Genomic DNA, 19,266 nt, shown 5'->3' on the forward strand with positions numbered 1-19,266 from the left:
GATCAGGCCTATAAGTGGATGGGGCAAAGCACTAAGGCTAGTGGCCTAGAGAAAGACAAATGCTGTAGTCATAACTGGTGACTATAAGCCTAAAACTGCTGGATGATTCCTCTACTTTGTCATCACATTTAATTCAAAGATTGATTGAGCATAGTCTGGAAAAGTGCGAAATATTTATCAAAATTTTATTTTTTGAAAACGGGCGAAGAGCAGAAGCTTTGCATAAATTGGTATTGTTTTCCTTTTCCAGTTAGTTCCCTGCAGTTATTGTTTGACTATTCCCGGCTCTTCAGAAAAGGTGCCTCCCATTGTATTTTTTAAAAATCTTTGTTAAACTGTACATTGGCTGCCTTTGTATCCCCACAGCACAATGAGAGTTTCAGATAGAGTGGCTGAATATGTCTGAATATGCTCATTCTCCCATACCAGGCTCAACACCGTTCAAATCGTCCATTAAACAGCACTTATATTAATTATAGCCAATGCGGACTACATGGCAAAGCATTTTTTACAGATTAGCATTGGAAAGAGACAAACTATCCAGGGTTGAGTGGATTTTTAACTATTTTGTTAGGATTGTTCTTCTCTGTTTGCATTTTCAATTGTTATGATAAACGGAAAGGGGAAACAGTATTTTCTGCTGTTACAATTTGCACTGTATTCCCCTCATTGATATGGGCATACTCTATCATTCTCGTGTATCAACAGCTGTATGAGAAGTTATGAGATAATGAGTGACATTTCTGGGAAATGTATTTATTCAACATAATTAAAAGGTTTTCTGTATTGTGAGTTTCAATACAACCATCGTAGATCAGATAAGAAGCCATTTGCAAAACACTAGAAAATGTTCCTTTACATAGAATTAACATTGGTGTCTAAATCATTCCTATTGTACTGTTTTAGGTAGTAGTGGACTGGGAGGTTGTGATTCACACCCTTGTCCCTTCTCAAGCCCCCCCAGGTTAAACCATGGGAGACTGGTTAAACCATGGGAGACTGGTTAAACCATGGGAGACTGGTCCATTCTCGGACGCTTCCTATCCGAGGTGCAGAACCACTCCACAGTGATCGGCAAGATCTGGCTGACCATGCTGCTGATCTTCCGCATCCTGCTGGTGACTACATCTTCCCTGTGCTGCACTACCTGTGCTGGGTCTACATCTTCCCTGTGCTGCACTACCTGTGCTGGGTCTACATCTTCCCTGTGCTGCACTACCTGTGCTGGGTCTACATCTTCCCTGTGCTGCACTACCTGTGCTGGGTCTACATCTTCCCTGTGCTGCACTACCTGTGCTGGTGACTACATCTTCCCTGTGCTGCACTACCTGTGCTGGGTCTACATCTTCCCTGTGCTGCACTACCTGTGCTGGGTCTACATCTTCCCTGTGCTGCACTACCTGTGCTGGGTCTACATCTTCCCTGTGCTGCACTACCTGTGCTGGGTCTACATCTTCCCTGTGCTGCACTACCTGGGCTGGGTCTACATCTTCCCTGTGCTGCACTACCTGGGCTGGGTCTACATCTTCCCTGTGCTGCACTACCTGGGCTGGGTCTACATCTTCCCTGTGCTGCACTACCTGGGCTGGGTCTACATCTTCCCTGTGCTGCACTACCTGGGCTGGGTCTACATCTTCCCTGTGCTGCACTACCTGTGCTGGGTCTACATCTTCCCTGTGCTGCACTACCTGGGCTGGGTCTACATCTTCTGCGTACTGTGCTCCGCTTGCTCCACCTGCTTCCGGCCCGAGAGCGACCCTGTGGGGCTGTACAACCACCACAACCCTCTGCTGCTGCAGCTCAAACACTCTCTGAGGGGCAGGCTGGTCCTGCAGACTCCCACGCCCATGGCCCAGGAGAAGGCTGGTCCTGCAGACTCCCACGCCCATGGCCCAGGAGAAGGCTGGTCCTGCAGACTCCCACGCCCATGGCCCAGGAGAAGGCTGGTCCTGCAGACTCCCACGCCCATGGCCCAGGAGAAGGCTGGGGGCCACTTGCTCACTCACGTCCCAGCCATCTCCTTTGAGACCGACTCTACTGTGGAGTGCACCTCCAAGAGGACTCCGGAAGAGAGGGACCGGGTGAAGGTTATACTGGCCAAGATGGGACGGATCAAGAAAACTTGGCTGTGAAATGCCCATTATGTGTGATTATCGATTGTAGCATTTTCCACTTTTGAAATAATAATGGGAAAGACAGGGTTTATAGCGTAGGTTGCTCAGATTGGGCATTGGGAAAAATTGGGAGAATGAAAGTTTACTCCTGATTCAGAGAGAAAGATTCAACTTTATCATCCATACCATAGTTTAAATTACATAAAGAATATTCAAACTGTTCCTGAGTTTCGAAAGACAGAGAAAGGAAAACGTTTTTCTGTAAAATTGTATACATTCAGTTTACAGTCATTATCTTCAGTCTGTTCCCACCTGTTCACACAAGGCCTACTGTCCACAATCTCAGGGTTCTTCAATACAAATACACCTGTTTCATAAAACCTGACAAGTTTTCACATTCAAACAATGTTTGTAAGATACTTTTCAATAACTCCTTGTAATTGTTGAAACCATACATAGCTGGTAACTTGAGCTTGACAGATTACTTGAGCTCGGCAGAGTAGTTTTGACCTGTGTCCAGACGCAGTCATTTATGTTGTCTAAAGGCAATTTGTCTCTCATAACAATATTATTTTTCATAATAATCTAATCTGATTAACTGGTAGGTAGTCACTAACTATTTGTAGCATGTGTGCCTCTTTTTATTGATATTTACATGGTGTGTATGTGTATAGATGTTAAGTAATTAATGTTGAAATTATCCAAGGGTTTTTAACTGAAATGTTAATAGTTGGTGTCTCAATCTCAGACATTTGCGCTCATATTTGTTCATATTATTTCAAAAACGGCAGAATCAAACAGTATTGGAATAGTGACTTGTATTTCTCATCTAGAAGTGTAAGAATTTTAGGAGAATGCCATTTCATCAGTCAAATGTTGCACTGTTTGATAAGACAGGGTATGGAAAATCTCAATTTTAATTAGTTAAGCTGTGAGTTTGAAATTTGACCACAAGAGGTCACTATAATACTATAACTTATCAAACAGGATTGTGCTGAAAATCAAATGAACCACAGCCAAATAAATGAGTTGTAATTAAGAGTAAGATAAAAAAAATACATGTATAACTTACTTTCTTGATAAAATACATTCTAAAATGTAAAAATCTGTTATTTCTGAGTATGTAGTGCAGATATCTGTTGAAGGCCCAAAGCAGACGTTTTTTAAAAATCAATATCGAATCATTTCTGGGTAACAATTAAGTACCTTACTGTAATATACATTTTTTCTCAACCAATAATTTTGCTATGACTGTCTGGGAGTGGTCAGTGTGGAGGGGAAAACTGAAAACTAGCTGTTATTGGCAGAGAGGCTTGGAACTCTCTTTGTCATTGGTCTATAAACCAATTTACACATGGTGATGTCACCATGGAAAGCCGAAACTCCCGCCCATGCAAACCTGCTGATTAGAAGGTGCTGTATAGATATGGGAAACACTCTTTTCATGGCACTTCAATATCGAAGTGAATTTATGTAGCAGGTTAGGATAATTAACGTTGCAGGTTAGGAACCTGAGGTTAAGGTTAGGAAAAGGGTTAGCGAAAATGCTCTCCAAACCTGCTACGAAAATCGCTTTGCATTGAAGTGCTGTGAAAAGAGTGTGTCCCATGTAGATATAGGTCACATTCCCCTGCTCAGCTGTTGCATGCATCAACCAATGGTTGTGTGCCAAGTCATCCACTGTGTCATCGACTGACAGATTGCTATAACATATGATGTGGTTAGCTGACACACAAAATACCTATCCAGATCTGGAGTGTGTCAGCAAGGCCTGGGCAGAGGAACATGCTCTGTATTTTCAACCAGAACTATCAGGAAGTAACCCTAATCACATTTTTTAAAACACTTTTATCAGCTGTTGTACAATATGATATCAAATAGTTTTGACTGCACTGGGCCTTTAAAATGTGGGCAAACAAGTTCAGCTTTCAATCTAATTTAGGGGCAGTCAGATTTCAAGACACCCAAAGTCACTCTAAATACACAAGAAAATCTGCAGGATAAAAAGCAATAAAATCAAACATTAAAATAAGTAAGTAGGCTATATTAAAGTACACTAAACATAAGGACAGACTAACCATGGAGAACACTAAACATGATGACAGACTAACCAGGGAAGTGAATTTAACAGAGGTTAAAGCTAAGACAATGTAGATTCTGGGTCAGTATGTGTGAAGAGGTGTGGCTTTAGTCTGGACTTGAATAGTAGACCTACGCTATTTTTGCATTGTAAACACATTATTTTTTTTTTTTTTAATGTTTTCCCAGATTAACAGTGTTATGCAGCCCAGGCCTATCTAGCCTACTGCATAAATTATATGTGTTAGCTCACAGCATCACATGATGACGTAGGCAACAGAAACACTTACAATTAAAGTAAGATTGTGCAGGTGATCGAAATGGATGAAGAAGACAAGGTAAATATAGTGAGTTAATAAAATGAAACGGTGTAGCCTTCAGCGTTGTAGGCTACTGCCTCCACCCGCAGGCCCAGGCTTTAGTGCCCCTGCATAGGTCAATACAAGCGTAGAAGCCACGGGACGAGTCCACGTTGCAGCTCTCACTTTCTCTCGCTACGGTATGGCTTACAATAACATATTTGGTGGGGTTTGGCAGCCAATAACAGGATTTGATTGAAAAGCTGGTTTTGATTGGGACTAAATCAAAGAATAGAACGATATTGAAATGAATATTATTAACAAATACTTCCTAGAAGATGTTGACTAGCGTCTAAGATTTTTGGTTCGACCTAAGGCTACTAATGACTAGGACAGACCAATCAACTGGATCCTACACAGTATGCCTACATGTCGTACCTAAATAAACCCACAAGAGAGACAATATTGCAAAGGCAGAACCACATGTTTCTGTCTTTTGACCAATGATTGGTTTTGACCTGCGGAGAGTGATGAAATTATGGGCAGTGTAATTGTTCGATTGAAGGCGTAGGGGTAGGCTATCGAAAACGTTTGACGGGGAAATCTCTCTCAATATTGGCTAGTCCTACTGAATGGGCAAGTAACCTTTCCCGCGCTCCTCCCAAAAATACTATTTGTGACCACATGGGAGGCATCGTGGGCTGTATTTTATTAAGTAGTATAGGTAGGCATCGTGGGCTGTTGTGGATAGCTGTTGTGTAGTTATTGTAGGTTACTTTTGTATTCGGCTGTGCCGGGTGTAGCACGAAGCTAGCTAGCTAACTCACCTCCTGGATTAGCTGGCGAGTTGCTATTAGCAACGGTTGCAACTAAAAACAATATCCTTTTAAACAGCTACATTCGTTCGCAGCGATGCCGTTTTTCAAACAAAGTCAACACAGTAGCCATTGCTAGCCAGCCAACAGTTTAATCATTGCTGCGTTATGAAAGGTAAGCTTGGCTTCTTATATGGTATTGAGTTAAGCTTAAACCATGTATTTAGATTGTAGGTAGGTATTGTAGTTTGGTATTATAGGTAGCTTACTCAGGTAGTTATTGAAGGTTATTGTAGGTAATTATTGTAGGTAAGGACTGTATTCGGTGGACCCCGGCGAAGCACGAGGCTAGCTTACCCACTACTTGGACCAACAAAGCTAGCTAGCTAGCGGGTAGCTACCGGTAACTTTTAGCAACTTTTAGCAACTGTGGTTAGCTGTTTCCAATGTTATTTCACGCTTAAGAGTGCCTGTAATTGAGCCAGCTAGCTGCCACCTTCAGCTGTTTTTCTAACCTCATTATCATTAACGTTAGGTGGTTGGTAGCTGCTGTACTTAATTTTGGCTACTGATTGCAGTCTGCCAGTTTGGCTTTATACATAGCTTGGGCTTTGTCGAGTAAGGCTTAAACTATGTATTTAGATTGTAGTTAGGTACTATAGGTAGGCATCGTGGGCTGTTGTGGATAGCTGTTGTGTAGTTATTGTAGGTTACTTTTGTATTCGGCGGTGCCGGGTGTAGCACGAAGCTAGCTAGCTAACTCACCTCCTGGATTAGCTGGCGAGTTGCTATTAGCAACGGTTGCAACTAAAAACAATATCCTTTTAAACAGCTACATTCTTTCGCAGCGACGCCGTTTTTCAAACAAAGTCAACACAGTAGCCATTGCTAGCCAGCCAACACGTTTAATCATTGCTGCGTTATGAAAGTTAAGCTTGGCTTCTTATATGGTATTGAGTTAAGCTTAAACCATGTATTTAGATTGTAGGTAGGTATTGTAGTTTGGTATTATAGGTAGCTTACTCAGGTAGTTATTGAAGGTTATTGTAGGTAATTATTGTAGGTGAGGACTGTATTCGGTGGACTCCGGCGAAGCACGAGGCTATCTTACCCACTACTTGGACCAACAAAGCTAGCTAGCTAGCGGGTAGCTACTGGTAACTTTTTGTAACTGTGGTTAATTGTTTCCAATGTTATTTCATGCTTAAGAGTACCTGTGATTGAGCCAGCTAGCTGCTACCATTCAGCTGTTTTTCTAACCTCATCCGAGGCATTAACGTTAGGTGGTTGGTAGCTGCTGTACTTAATTACAGCTACTGATAACAGTCTGCTGTAGTTTACAACAATTCTAATTTCTAAAGTGGAAGTTGGGAGAGTTTTACTTGGGTGGTTCAGTGAAACAATTATAGTTTCTGAGGTGGAAGTTGGGAGAGTTATATATATATAATTTTTTTTGGTGAGGGAGGCCTGCTCTCTCCTTTCCCAGATGTTTAGTTCATTTCATTCCGATCTCCTCTGCATTATTGTAGCCATCTGCTGCAGCCTGTCAACTATGCCTCTGCCTATCCCTGTTCTCTCCTCTCCGCACAGGCTACACAAACGCCTCACACCGCGTGGCTGCTGCCTCTCTAACCTGGTGGTCCCTGCACGCACCACACACCTGGAGTTCCAGGTCTCAGGCAGCCTCTGGAACTGCCGTTCTGCCGCCAACAAGGCTGATTTCATCCCAGCCTATGCTACCCTCCAGTCCCTCGACTTCCTGGCGCTGACGGAAACATGGATTACCACTGAAAACACTGCTACTCCTACTGCTCTCTCCTCGTCTGACCATGTGTTCTCGCATACCCCGAGAGCATCTGGTCAGAGGGGTGGTGGCACAGGAATCCTCATCTCTCCCATGTGGTCATTCTCAATTTTTCCCCTAACCCATCTGTCTATCTCCTCATTTGAATTCCACGCTGTCACAGTCACTAGCCCATTTAAGCTTAATATCCTTGTCATCTATCGCCCTCCAGGTTCCCTTGGAGAGTTCATCAATGAGCTTGACGCCTTGATAAGTTCCTTTCCTGAGGATGGCTCACCCTTCACAGTTTTGGGGGATTTCAACCTCCCTACGTCTACATTTGAATCATTTCTCTCTGCCTCCTTCTTTCCACTCCTCTCCTCTTTTGACCTCACCCTCTCACCACCCCCCCCCCCACTCACAAGGCAGGCAATACGCTTGACTTCATCTTTACTAGATGTTGCTCTTCTACTAATCTCACTGCAACTCCCCTCCATGTCTCCGACCACTACTTTGTATCCTTTTCTCTCTCGCTCTCCTCCAACACTACTCACTCTGCCCCTACACAGATGGTAACGCGCCGCCGCAACCTTCGCTCTCTCTCTCCCACTACTCTCTCCTCTTCCATCCTATCATCTCTTCCCTCTGCTCAATCCTTCTCCCTCCAATCTCCTGATTCTGCCTCCTCAACTCTCCTCCCTTTCTGCATCCTTTGACTCCCTGTGTCCCCTATCCTCCCAGCCGGCTCGGTCCTCCCCTCCAGCTCTGTGGCTTGATGACTCATTGCGAGCTCACAGAACAGAGCTCCGGGCAGCTGAGCGGAAATGGAAGAAAACTAAACTCCCTGCCGACCTGGCATCTTTTCACTCCCTCCTCTCTACATTTTCTTCATCTGTTTCTGCTGCTAAGGCCACTTTCTACCACTCTAAATTCCAAGCATCTGCCTCTAACCCTAGGAAGCTCTTTGCCACATTCTCCTCACTGCTGAATCCCCCCCCCCTCCTTCTCTGTGGATGACTTTGTCAACCACTTTGAAAAGAAGGTTGACGACATCCGATCCTCGTTTGTTAAGTCTAATGACACTGCTGGTCCTGCTCACACTGCCCTACCCTATGCTTTGACTTCTTTCTCCCCTCTCTCTCCAGATAAAATCTTGCGACTAGTGACTGCAGGCCGCCCAACAACCTGCCCGCTTGACCCCATCCCCTCCTCTCTTCTCCAGACCATCTCCGGTGACCTTCTCCCCTACCTCACCTCGCTGATCAACTCATCCTTGACCGCTGGCCATGTCCCTTCCGTCTTCAAGAGAGCGAGAGTTGCACCCCTTCTCAAAAAACCAACACTCGATCCCACTGATGTCAACAACTACAGACCAGTATCCCTTCTTTCTTTTCTTTCCAAAACTATTGAGCGTGCCGTCTTTAGCCAACTCTCTTGCTATCTCTCTCAGAATGACCTTCTTGATCCAAACCAGTCAGGTTTCAGGACTGGTCATTCAACTGAGACTGCTCTTCTCTGTGTCACGGAGGCTCTCCGCACTGCTAAAGCTAACTCTCTCTCCTCTGCTCTTGTCCTTCTAGACCTGTCTGCTGCCTTTGATACAGTGAACCATCAGATCCTCCTCTCCACCCTCTCCGAGCTGGGCATCTCCGGCGCGGCTCACTCCTGGATTGCGTCCTACCTGACCGGTCGCTCCTACCAAGTGGCGTGGCGAGAAGCTGTCTCCGCACCACGTGCTCTCACCACTGGTGTCCCCCAGGGCTCAGTTCTAGGCCCTCTCCTTTTCTCCCTATACACCAAGTCACTTGGCTCTGTCATATCCTCACATGGCCTCTCCTATCATTGCTACGCTGACGATACACAACTAATCTTCTCCTTTCCCCCTTCTGATAACCAGGTGGCGAATCGCATCTCTGCATGTCTGGCCGACATATCAGTATGGATGACGGATCACCACCTCAAGCTGAACCCTGGCAAGACGGAGCTGCTCTTCCTCCCGGGGAAGGACTGCCCGTTCCATGATCTCGCCATCACGGTTGACAACTCCGTTGTGTCCTCCTCACGGAGTGCGAAGAGCCTTGGCGTGACCCTGGACAACACCCTGCCGTTCTCCGCTAACATCAAGGCGGTGACCCGATCATGCAGGTTCATGCTCTACAACATTCGGAGAGTACGACCCTGCCTTACACAGGAAGCGGCACAGGTCCTAATCCAGGCACTTGTCATCTCCCGTCTGGATTACTGCAACTCGCTGTTGGCTGGGCTCCCTGCCTGTGCCATTAAACCCCTACAACTCATCCAGAATGCCGCAGCCCGTCTGGTGTTCAACCTTCCCAAGTTCTCTCACGTCACCCCCCTCCTCCGCACACTCCACTGGCTTCCAGTTGAAGCTCGCATCCGTTACAAGACCATGGTGCTTGCCTATGGAGCAGTGAGGGGAACGGCACCTCCGTACCTTCAGGCTCTGATCAGTCCCTACACCCAGGCGAGGGCATTGTGTTCATCCACCTCTGGCCTGCTGGCTCCCCTTCCTCTGCGGAAGCATAGTTCCCGCTCAGTCCAGTCAAAGCTGTTCGCTGCTCTGGCACCCCAATTGTGGAACAAGCTCCCTCACGACGCCAGGACAGCGGAGTCACTCACCACCTTCCGGAGACATTTGAAACCCCACCTCTTTAAGGAACACCTGGGATAGGATAAAGTAATCCTTCTACCCCCCCCCCCCCCCCCCAAAAAAAAAGTATAATTGTAAAGTGGTTATCCCACTGGCTATAGGGTGAATGCACCAATTTGTAGTCGCTCTGGATAAGAGCGTCTGCTAAATGATGTAAATGTGCCCTTGAGCAAGGCACTTAACCCTAATTGCTCCTGTAAGTCGCTCTGGATAAGAGCGTCTGCTAAATGACTAAAATGTAAATGTAAAATGTAATTACCTATTGGAATGTCTGTCCTTCAAGTAGTACAGAGGGAGAAGGGTGATCCTCAGAGGGAAGGACAGGAAGTTGTTGAGGAAGAACCGGTGGCCCCGCCCAAGAAGGAGGCCAAGAAGGAAAGGAAGGTAAGAAGCAGGAGTGACCGGGCACATAGGCCTACTGGGCTGCCCTCTGCACCTGATAGCAGGACTACCATAGAGATCTATATATCTCTATGATAATAATACACCCGTTTTCAAAACGTGTTTTAAGAGCTGCTTTGACCTGATTCATAAAGTGTCTCAGAGTAGGAGTGCTGATCTAGGATCAGTTTTGCATTTGAGATCATAATGAATACGATTATTTGGGCAAGGTTGAGCCCACACCTTATCTGATGCACTTTATGTATACAGGCCCTGGTGTAACATGTCTGCCATCATTTGAGATCTGCAATCTGTTCTGTTCTATCCTAGGCAAAAAGGAAGAGTAGTGGCAAGAAGTCAGGGAAGCAGGGCACCAACAACGATGCAGGTCAGAGATTAGCCTACTATATTGGTTCTCTATTCTGTCTGTGATGTGCAGGTTGTGTTATCCATTTTCAATGAAACTGTAGTCTACTGTAATCAGTAAGAAAGGTTACATAGATAGCTTTATTCAAATAGGCCTATTGTAAAAGCCTAAAACAGTTAAGTCAGAGTATTAAGAGATAAAATGTCTGATTTTTCTTTAATTTTGTTTCTACTCCCTCTACGGCAATCACATCTTTAGTCTCCAGGAATAAACACCTGGACAGAGGATCTGTAATTGAGCTCATGGAGACGAAAGCAGTTAAGGCTGCATTTGGCCCAGGCAACAAGGATGAGATGGAGTACTCCTACCCAATCCTCATCTCATTCCTGCGCAATCTTACTGATGAGTATGTTAACTTCACATGTTCAACATTTATGAACTCTTATGCAGTGGGAACTAAACACTAACTAAAACACTTCTTTTTTATTTTCTAGGCAGTGGCAAGTGATCTACAAAGGACTAAAAAAACCTGTAAGTTTCTCCATCTTTCTTTGACCTTTGATGTGTCATTAATCTGTTGAATTCAGAGAGAGGGATTAGCCATCAAGTTATATTCTGTTACTCATGTTCATTGCTCTGTCAGACTTCATCAAACTTTGAATTCAGTCACAGACAAGAATAACAATGTTGATCAAATGCATTCTGTTCGATCTAGAATACTTTACATCACAGTTCCATTGAAAAGCCTGTTTTTGTTCTGTTTGTTCAAAACAGATGACGAAGGAACAGCTTGCCAAATTGTGCAAGACAATTGTAACCTTCATCACACAGACCACCCTGCAGATCCTGCTGCCGGCCCTGGCCGGCGTACTGGGGGTGACGGGCTTTGCTGAGGACGAAACTGACTCAACCAAGAGGGGCGGCAGTGCAAGATCCTTTACAGCCTTTGATCAGGAAAGACTGGAGCTCATCCAGGAAGTTAAATATCTGCCGAAGAAGTTGTATAAGGGCGGCACAGGGGCTCAACGTCTCAGGTCCCTAACACCCTCTTCGAAGAGGTATGTTCCCCTCAAGGTTTACATGTATGGATTTCACCTAGCTCATCTATCCCAGTTTGTTAGCCAATGCATTTTATGCTATCTAATGTAGTACAGAATGTAATGTATCAACCTTTGAGCAGATTAGAATTAATGAGCATGAAAAGAGATCAAAAGGACATGTAAATATTTAGAATACTAAAATTACAATGCTTGATCGATTTGCCAAGTTCAGACAGGAATTATCATGCTTTGTTTGTTCGTTTTAAAGTTCCCAGACCTCAGTGAAAGTCCACCTGGGAATGCCAGAGGACAGAATCATCAAAAGTGTCCAGGAGCAACTCTCTGACCATAATATCCTGTCCTCTTGCCCACCTGAGCTGACCGTTGGTCTTATCAAGGTGGTGGTCGAACAGCTTAACTTGGCCCTCTCTATGACTATCAGCAGAGCCATTTCAGGGCGGTCCTCCCCTATTGCTTCTGGTACCCAGGCCGCTGAACAGATGGTCAACATGGTCCAGAAGTGTTTTGATGATCATGCCACTCCAGAGGACCAGAGCTCCACCTCTGAATTAGAGTCGTGCATTCCACCTGCAACAGAAGAGGTGATGACTGTTATCGCAGACATGGTGGATGAATTGGAAAAAGAAGATCCGGAATTGGCTAAGGTGCTTCGAGAAGTGGCTGTGAAAGTTAAAATGTTGGCATCTGGCAGTGACCTTGCAGTGGAGCACCTGGATGCTCAAGACTCTCCTGTTCCAGAGGACCTGAACATAATATGTACATCTTGCAATAAAATGACGCAAAGTCTTGGCACTCTGTTTGGTGCAAAGTTCAAGACCAAAGCCTCAAAGGCTGTGAGTGAAATTCTTGTGAGAAGGTTTAGGAGCGGTATCTCTGGTATGGTTCAACCTTCTCATTCGTTTAGTACCACTCCAAGCTTGACGAATGCATCTGGCCCATCTGACAGGATCCTTGATTCTGCGGCCACTGGGCTCATACAGACCAAAGTAGATTCTGAGGCATCACAAATAATTGATAACTTTGTTGAAGATGTCAAGGACATTGTGCAGCATGCTGAATTAGATCAGCCAACAAGCACCCAGAGAGATCCCCAAGTAGGACACTGTATAACAAAGAGGAAACCCTTCCATGTAGCTCGTAGACTCTGCGACAGGCTTCAGGCAAAGCTGAATACATTGTTCCTCACAATGGGTGGAACTCCAGTCCAAGGGAAAGAACTTATGGAAAAAGTTGACTCCAGTGATGTGCTTCTGGAGCACACTGACTCCAGTGATCTGCCTGTTTCAATCCTGAGCTTGCCTTCACCATGTAGGAGTGAATCTCCTATATCAGAATGCAATTCATCTTCTTTATCTGATGGACGTGATTCAACTGGCTCTGTAGAAGAGAAAACACCAGAGCAACCTGAAACCTGTAAGAGCGAGGCAATACTGCAAGAGGTCAACTCAATAGGACTTGGTGCTCTCCGTAAATGCCAAAGTGAGAACTATCAACCATTACTGTCTCTCTGTGATTCAAACCTGGTGCCCTGCACCAAAGAGGTCTTGTCCCAGATTGTGGACATCTATAGATCATATCAGGAATGCACATCATCTGTTGCAGAGAGTTTCTTTTACGACTCCATTGAAGTCTATGCCTTTTTGGACGATGTCATGTCTTACCTAGAAGACATGCCTGTGTCCGGTTCCTCTGCGTTGGAGGGATTAAGAGATACTCCAGCCTCAGTCATTGAGAAGCTCTCCAGTGAAGAGTTCCAGATGAACGCTACCAACAAAGTGCGAAAAATACTGATCAAATCAATCAGTAGTTTTCCCAGCAAAGTCAGTTCCAGCCAGCTAGATTCTCAGATGTTGCCAGCAACATCAACAATTTCCTCGAGGCATACCGATTTAACTGCTTTTGAAATCGTTGGATCAATTACAAATGACATAAAGAGCCTTTTCCCACGCACAGAGTCTTCTACTACTCTATGGCAGGCAGACTCTATGCTTCAACAGAGTTATGAAAAAACCTCAGAATACACTGAGGCCGCACCCGAAGGCTCCCAGTCTGGTGTGGAAGTATCTGAGAAGAAGATCTGGACAACTGCAAAGACTATTTACCACAATGTGAAGACAAAGATTAGGAATTATTTCACATGGCGAAAGCAAGCCAAAGTAACAAAGGCTCAAGCCAAAAATACCCTCAGCCATATTCTGGTTTCAATTCAGAAAGAGCTGTCAACATCTGACCAAATGGTGACTGCAGGAGAGCTTTCACAAATAGAGAATGTGGTTGGAATGATCCTGGACGATATTGAGAAGGTAAGCAGTGAATGTGATGAGGAACTGGTCTATCCAGCACCACAGTGGCCTTCTTCCTCGTTGTCATCCTCATCTGCCAGATCACAGAAGTCAGAGTGGGAATTTGCACTCCCTGGAATTCCCATCCCTTCTGAATTACCAGCGAGTACTACTCAGCCCATTGTAAGATGCTCAGTCATCGACATGGGCAAATCTACTAAGACAAAAACATCAGTGTGTAATGCCAGGGAAAGCATGTCTGCAATAGTGGATACCATTTTAAAGGATGTATATCCAGAGGAAGAAGGGGAGGTTGCATCCCACCCTGATCTAACAGCTGCAATAGCAAGACTTGAGGAGCTCATATCTCAGGATAGGATTGGTGCTCTCTCCTGTGATCTTACTCACCAAGTCAACCGCATCATTTCTGAGAGTAACTTGACCCCTCTGGTTCTGACAGTGGCGGCTGGAAAGAGTGCATCCCATACAATCCTTACTAAACTGAAGAGGAATGACAAGAAGTTGGGGAAACCCACAGCTTACGAGCTGGTTCAGCTGTTTGCAGAGGAGTCTGTGAAGCGTCTCCTGCTTCCTAGCCTTGTGCCATCTTTAGCTTCAATGAGTTGGGCTCAGAGAGTCAGTGTGACGGCTAGCGTATCTGAAGATAGGATTTCATGCTCTTTGTCTACATCAGCATTTAGTGACACAGTCAGTCTGTTTAACAAAGTAATGGTAAGCCAGGTCATGGACTCTGTGGTTTCTGATGCACAAAGCAGAGAGTCATCTCCAACCAGAACTGTAACTGATATAGGCAGTCTACTGAGTGTTAAGTCCTCCCCTCTGCCATCTTTTCCCGCCATCAGCATGGCAACAAGTGAGACCTCCAATGCTGCACGAGGCTTTGAGGCCAACATAGATGCTGAGGAAAGAGATACCACCAGTTGTTCCGGTGTAGCTCAGAGCATTGTTTGTGATCAGAAGTCAACCAGCCCGGATGTTGTCAAAGATGTCTCGCTTTCAACCCCATCCACTGATAACTTAAGCGGTGATGATGACTTTACCGGCCTCATCAGCATGTTAGTGGTGAGACTTCTGTCAAAAATCCAAACCCAAACTGATCTGTACCCAGTTGACGTCACACGCACATCACAAGACCTGATTCCAAAAGTTATAGCTGCCTTCTGTGCATGGTCAGGCTGCTCTGAGACCCAAGCTTATCCCAAGAACTTGAAGAGTCATAAAATATACAGCACCGTCTACAAACATCTGTTGAAGGAGTTTGGCTCAGAGAAGATCCTCCAACTGGCCGTGTCGACTCAGGACTCTACATTCAGTAGGATTCTTGTGAAGTCTCTGAGCAAGGAGATTCTCCACAGTTGTAACGAGGCATCAAGGGCAGCCTCAAGAACATATTTCGAAGCCACCCGGCCTGAGGCTCTTCCCATGGCTGAGGATGTGAAGGCTACCAGAGGGAAGCTGTCTTTCCTACAAAGGCTTGCCAGGCTGAAAATCAACTTAAAGGTACATCAAACTTATTTAAGTTAACAATTGTGTCAATGTGAGTAAACAATGTTATTTCGAGAAAATGTAAAACCATCCATTAATTCCAAAACCATTTATAAATCTTGGTGTGCTGGTGTGTAAGATGTGATTTGTTATTACCATGAGGTTGTTCAGCTGTGACTGTTGTTTTGACATGTTTTTGTCTTTCAACTCTTTTTTAGCCATTCAAGATCGGGAACAAGAAGGATTCCAAGAAGAATTCCTGCCACTCTGAATCTAAAGACCAGACTACTGCTGAAGATAGCATGTGTAAGTCCATACAGCAGGACATTTACTGTTTGAGATATTGGTGTACAAAGATGCTATTGCAAAAATATTAAACCCTATATACAGTACATTATATATTATCGATAGTGATCTTATGTAAAATGATTTCTAATTTCTAAACCTCAAGATGCTGGTTCTCATTTATTTGTGAAAGTAATGAGTTGAAACTAAGAATACAATATAACATAATTTCTAAATTAAAGTGCATGTCAACTCTCTCTCTTCTGTAGTGCCCAGCATAGTGGCACATGCTGCCACATCTGGACTCCCAGAGGATCTTCCCTCCACCTCTCAACAGGAGAAGCCTCACAAAGCTCCCCTTCTAATCAGGATGGTTTCTGCCATCTCCATAGGCCTATCCAAGCCATTCAAACGGTCTTCAACGCAGGCTTAATACAGCGATTTCCTTTAATACAGTAATATTTGCATTGAATTGATAGCCTTTGTCTTCATTTACAGTGGGGGAAAAAGTATTAAGTCAGCCACCAGTTGTGCAAGTTCTCCCACTTAAAAAGATGAGAGAGGCCTGTAATTTTCATCAGGTACACGTCAACTATGACAGACAAAATGAGAAAAAAAAATCCAGAAAATCACATTGTAGGATTTGTAATGGATTTATTTGCAAATTATGGTGGAAAATAAGTATTTGGTCACCTACAAACAAGCAAGATTTCTGGCTCTCACAGACCTGTAACTTCTTCTTTAAGAGGCTCCTCTGTCCTCCACTCGTTACCTGTATTAATGGCACCTGTTTGAACTTGTTATCAGTATAAAAGACACCTGTCCACAACCTCAAACAGTCACACTCCAAACTCCACTATGGCCAAGACCAAAGAGCTGTCAAAGGACACCAAAAACAAAATTGTAGACCTGCACCAGGCTGGGAAGACTGAATCTGCAATAGGTAAGCAGCTTGGTTTGAAGAAATCAACTGTGGGAGCAATTATTAGGAAATGGAAGACATACAAGACCACTGATAATCTCCCTCGATCTGGGGCTCCACGCAAGATCTCACCCCGTGGGGTCAAAATGATCACAAGAACGGTGAGCAAAAATCCCAGAACCACACGGGGGGACCTAGTGAATGACCTGCAGAGAGCTGGGACCAAAGTAACAAAGCCTACCATCAGTAACACACTACGCCGCCAGGGACTCAAATCCTGCAGTGCAAGACGTGTCCCCCTGCTTAAGCCAGTAGATGTCCAGGCCCGTCTGAAGTTTGCTAGAGTGCATTTGGATGATCCAGAAGAGGATTGGGAGAATGTCATATGGTCAGATGAAACCAAAATAGAACTTTTTGGTAAAATCTCAACTCGTCGTGTTTGGAGGACAAAGAATGCTGAGTTGCATCCAAAGAACACCATACCTACTGTGAAGCATGGGGGTGGAAACATCATGCTTTGGGGCTGTTTTTCTGCAAAGGGACCAGGACGACTGATCCGTGTAAAGGAAAGAATGAATGGGGCCATGTATCGTGAGATTTTGAGTGAAAACCTCCTTCCATCAGCAAGGGCATTGAAGATGAAATGTGGCTGGGTCTTTCAGAATGACAATGATCCCAAACACACCGCCCGGGCAAGGTCCTGGAGTGGCCTAGCCAGTCTCCAGATCTCAACCCCATAGAAAATCTTTGGAGGGAGTTGAAAGTCTGTGTTGCCCAGTGACAGCCCCAAAACATCACTGCTCTAGAGGAGATCTGCATGGAGGAATGGGCCAAAATACCAGCAACGGTGTGTGAAAACCTTGTGAAGACTTACAGAAAACGTTTGACCTGTGTCATTGCCAACAAAGGGTATATAACAAAGTATTGAGAAACTTTTGTTATTGACCAAATACTTATTTTCCACCATAATTTGCAAATAAATTCATAAAAAATCCTACAATGTGATTTTCTGGATTTTTTTCTCTCCTTTTGTCTGTCATAGTTGACGTGTACCTATGATGATAATTACAGGCCTCTCTCATCTTTTTAAGTGGGAGAACTTGCACAATTGGTGGCTGACTAAATACTTTTTTTCCCCCACTGTATATTCCCCTGTTAACACATTTATTAGAAAATAATGTGTATTTTTAGGTTAGTCTATTATGCAGTCATAGTCATAGTGTATGATAAATAGAGTAATGTTGTCCTGAATACTGTATAGAACATGCCTATCCAGACACACACATACTGACCCTGGCATTAGTGTGATTAATGGAACACACACAGTACTTCAGATATGTCCCACAACCAACATTCAACCAGATATAAGTGATTCTGTCTAAAATAAATGTACTGTAAAATAAACCATACTTAATTTACAAATAATAAAAAAATACATGATGCAGGACACTCAGTGACAAGGGAATGAACTGGTTTAACTTCTCAAACAGAAACACACACATTTCCATTTTCTGTGGATAGCCTACATTTACATTTTCTGTATGCTAGTGTGACCTTAGACCTGTAGATTGCAGTAAAGGTCTACTTTTGCTGCAGATCCACTTCTACAGCACAAACCTCTCTGGACAAGTAGCCTACACATTTGTCTCTAGTGAGAGAGAGTGTGTGTGTGGCAAAAAGAGACTGAATATTGCAATACACTTTTATGATAACAGATTAATTCTCTAGCACAGCTATAGATTTTTTTAAATGCCAAATGTACCTGCAGCATGCTACTGGCTACAGATGCTTTTCTGAGTGACTTGTGTTGTGAGAGGAGAACCAGAATTCAAACAAAAACTCCTGGATTACATGTAATAATATTGTTAGATATTTTCATTAACATATGGTAGCAAGTCAAGCTATCTAGTTACATGTTACAACATTATATTATATGGCCAATGTTTGTGTGCATCCTCTTTGCTCTTACCTTCGACATCAACAAGCGACACACGGGCATCTTTGCTCAGTAATCTCCTCTCCCCATCGGTTTCACTGGGATGACTTCCGGTGGTGTGGCATGGTAAAGCTTGCTCAAAGGGGAAAATAACCAACCCGTACTGTCTTCTTCAGACGGCGGTTTTGGAACTTATTTCAGGCTTAACATCGCCACGAACCTCCACATTCGTATTGGAATTGCAAGCAGTCATTCGCGGTTTCCATCTGCTCGGCCATGGCGGCACATAAACCAGTGGAATGGGTTCAGGCCGTGATAAATAGATTCGACGAGCAGGTAATATTATATTGTATATGAGTTGGAAGTGGGAGTAGTTAGTTAGCTGCAACTGCAAGCAGTGAAGCATTTGGAGGGCTTGAACAGGTAACTAGTTAACTTATTTCTGCCACTGCAAAGTGCATACTAGCCTGCTTTCTAGCTAACGTTAGCTAGCTATAGACAAAGTAACTACTACGTTAGGACAAATATTTTTGTATCTGTTAGGATGATGTGTAACAAAAGTGCAAGTTACTTTTAGCTACTGTCGTAGTAAATATATTTGTTATAGTGAATATGGAATATGATATGTTGAGTAAAATGTTGTGCTAAGATCTATTTAGGTCAGGAGCTGGTTATAAGTTCTGTTCCTATCCAATAACAATGGACAAAAGGGTCCTATCTTGTCAGCCTTGTCAGCAGGTGGCCAAGGACAACACCCACGCCATA

At 44.2% G+C, this 19,266-nt stretch overlaps 2 protein-coding genes and 1 long non-coding RNA gene across 3 annotated transcripts in view; all 3 read left to right on the forward strand.

Annotated features, from left to right (window-relative positions):
• The first annotated feature begins 9,827 nt into the window (after positions 1 to 9,827).
• On the forward strand, positions 9,828 to 10,810 carry LOC311101898. Its single transcript, XR_014609963.1, has 3 exons — positions 9,828 to 10,145; positions 10,473 to 10,530; positions 10,768 to 10,810. It is a non-coding gene; the product is annotated as an uncharacterized lncRNA (long non-coding RNA).
• A 1-nt stretch (position 10,811) lies between these two features.
• LOC311101984 (uncharacterized protein) lies at positions 10,812 to 16,076 on the forward strand (the record flags this gene model as incomplete). The annotated part of the gene is made up of 6 exons (XM_084143212.1): positions 10,812 to 10,915; positions 11,004 to 11,040; positions 11,284 to 11,567; positions 11,818 to 15,373; positions 15,577 to 15,664; positions 15,913 to 16,076. The coding sequence occupies 6 exons, from the start codon at positions 10,812 to 10,814 to the stop codon at positions 16,074 to 16,076; spliced, it is 4,233 nt and encodes a 1,410-aa protein (XP_083999338.1).
• A 2,580-nt stretch (positions 16,077 to 18,656) lies between these two features.
• The window catches only part of LOC311101985 (neurofibromin-like), a gene marked incomplete at its 3' end in the record, with an annotated part of 32,706 nt that continues 32,096 nt past the window's right edge, over positions 18,657 to 19,266 (forward strand). The window contains exon 1 of the mRNA XM_084143213.1: positions 18,657 to 18,837. Within this exon, the coding sequence (XP_083999339.1) occupies positions 18,778 to 18,837 (60 nt within the window). The 5' untranslated portion in view covers positions 18,657 to 18,777. The remainder of the gene's footprint in view (positions 18,838 to 19,266) is intronic.

Source organism: Coregonus lavaretus (assembly GCF_964263955.1).
Source record: "Coregonus lavaretus genome assembly, chromosome: 26".
NCBI lineage: Eukaryota > Metazoa > Chordata > Actinopteri > Salmoniformes > Salmonidae > Coregonus > Coregonus lavaretus.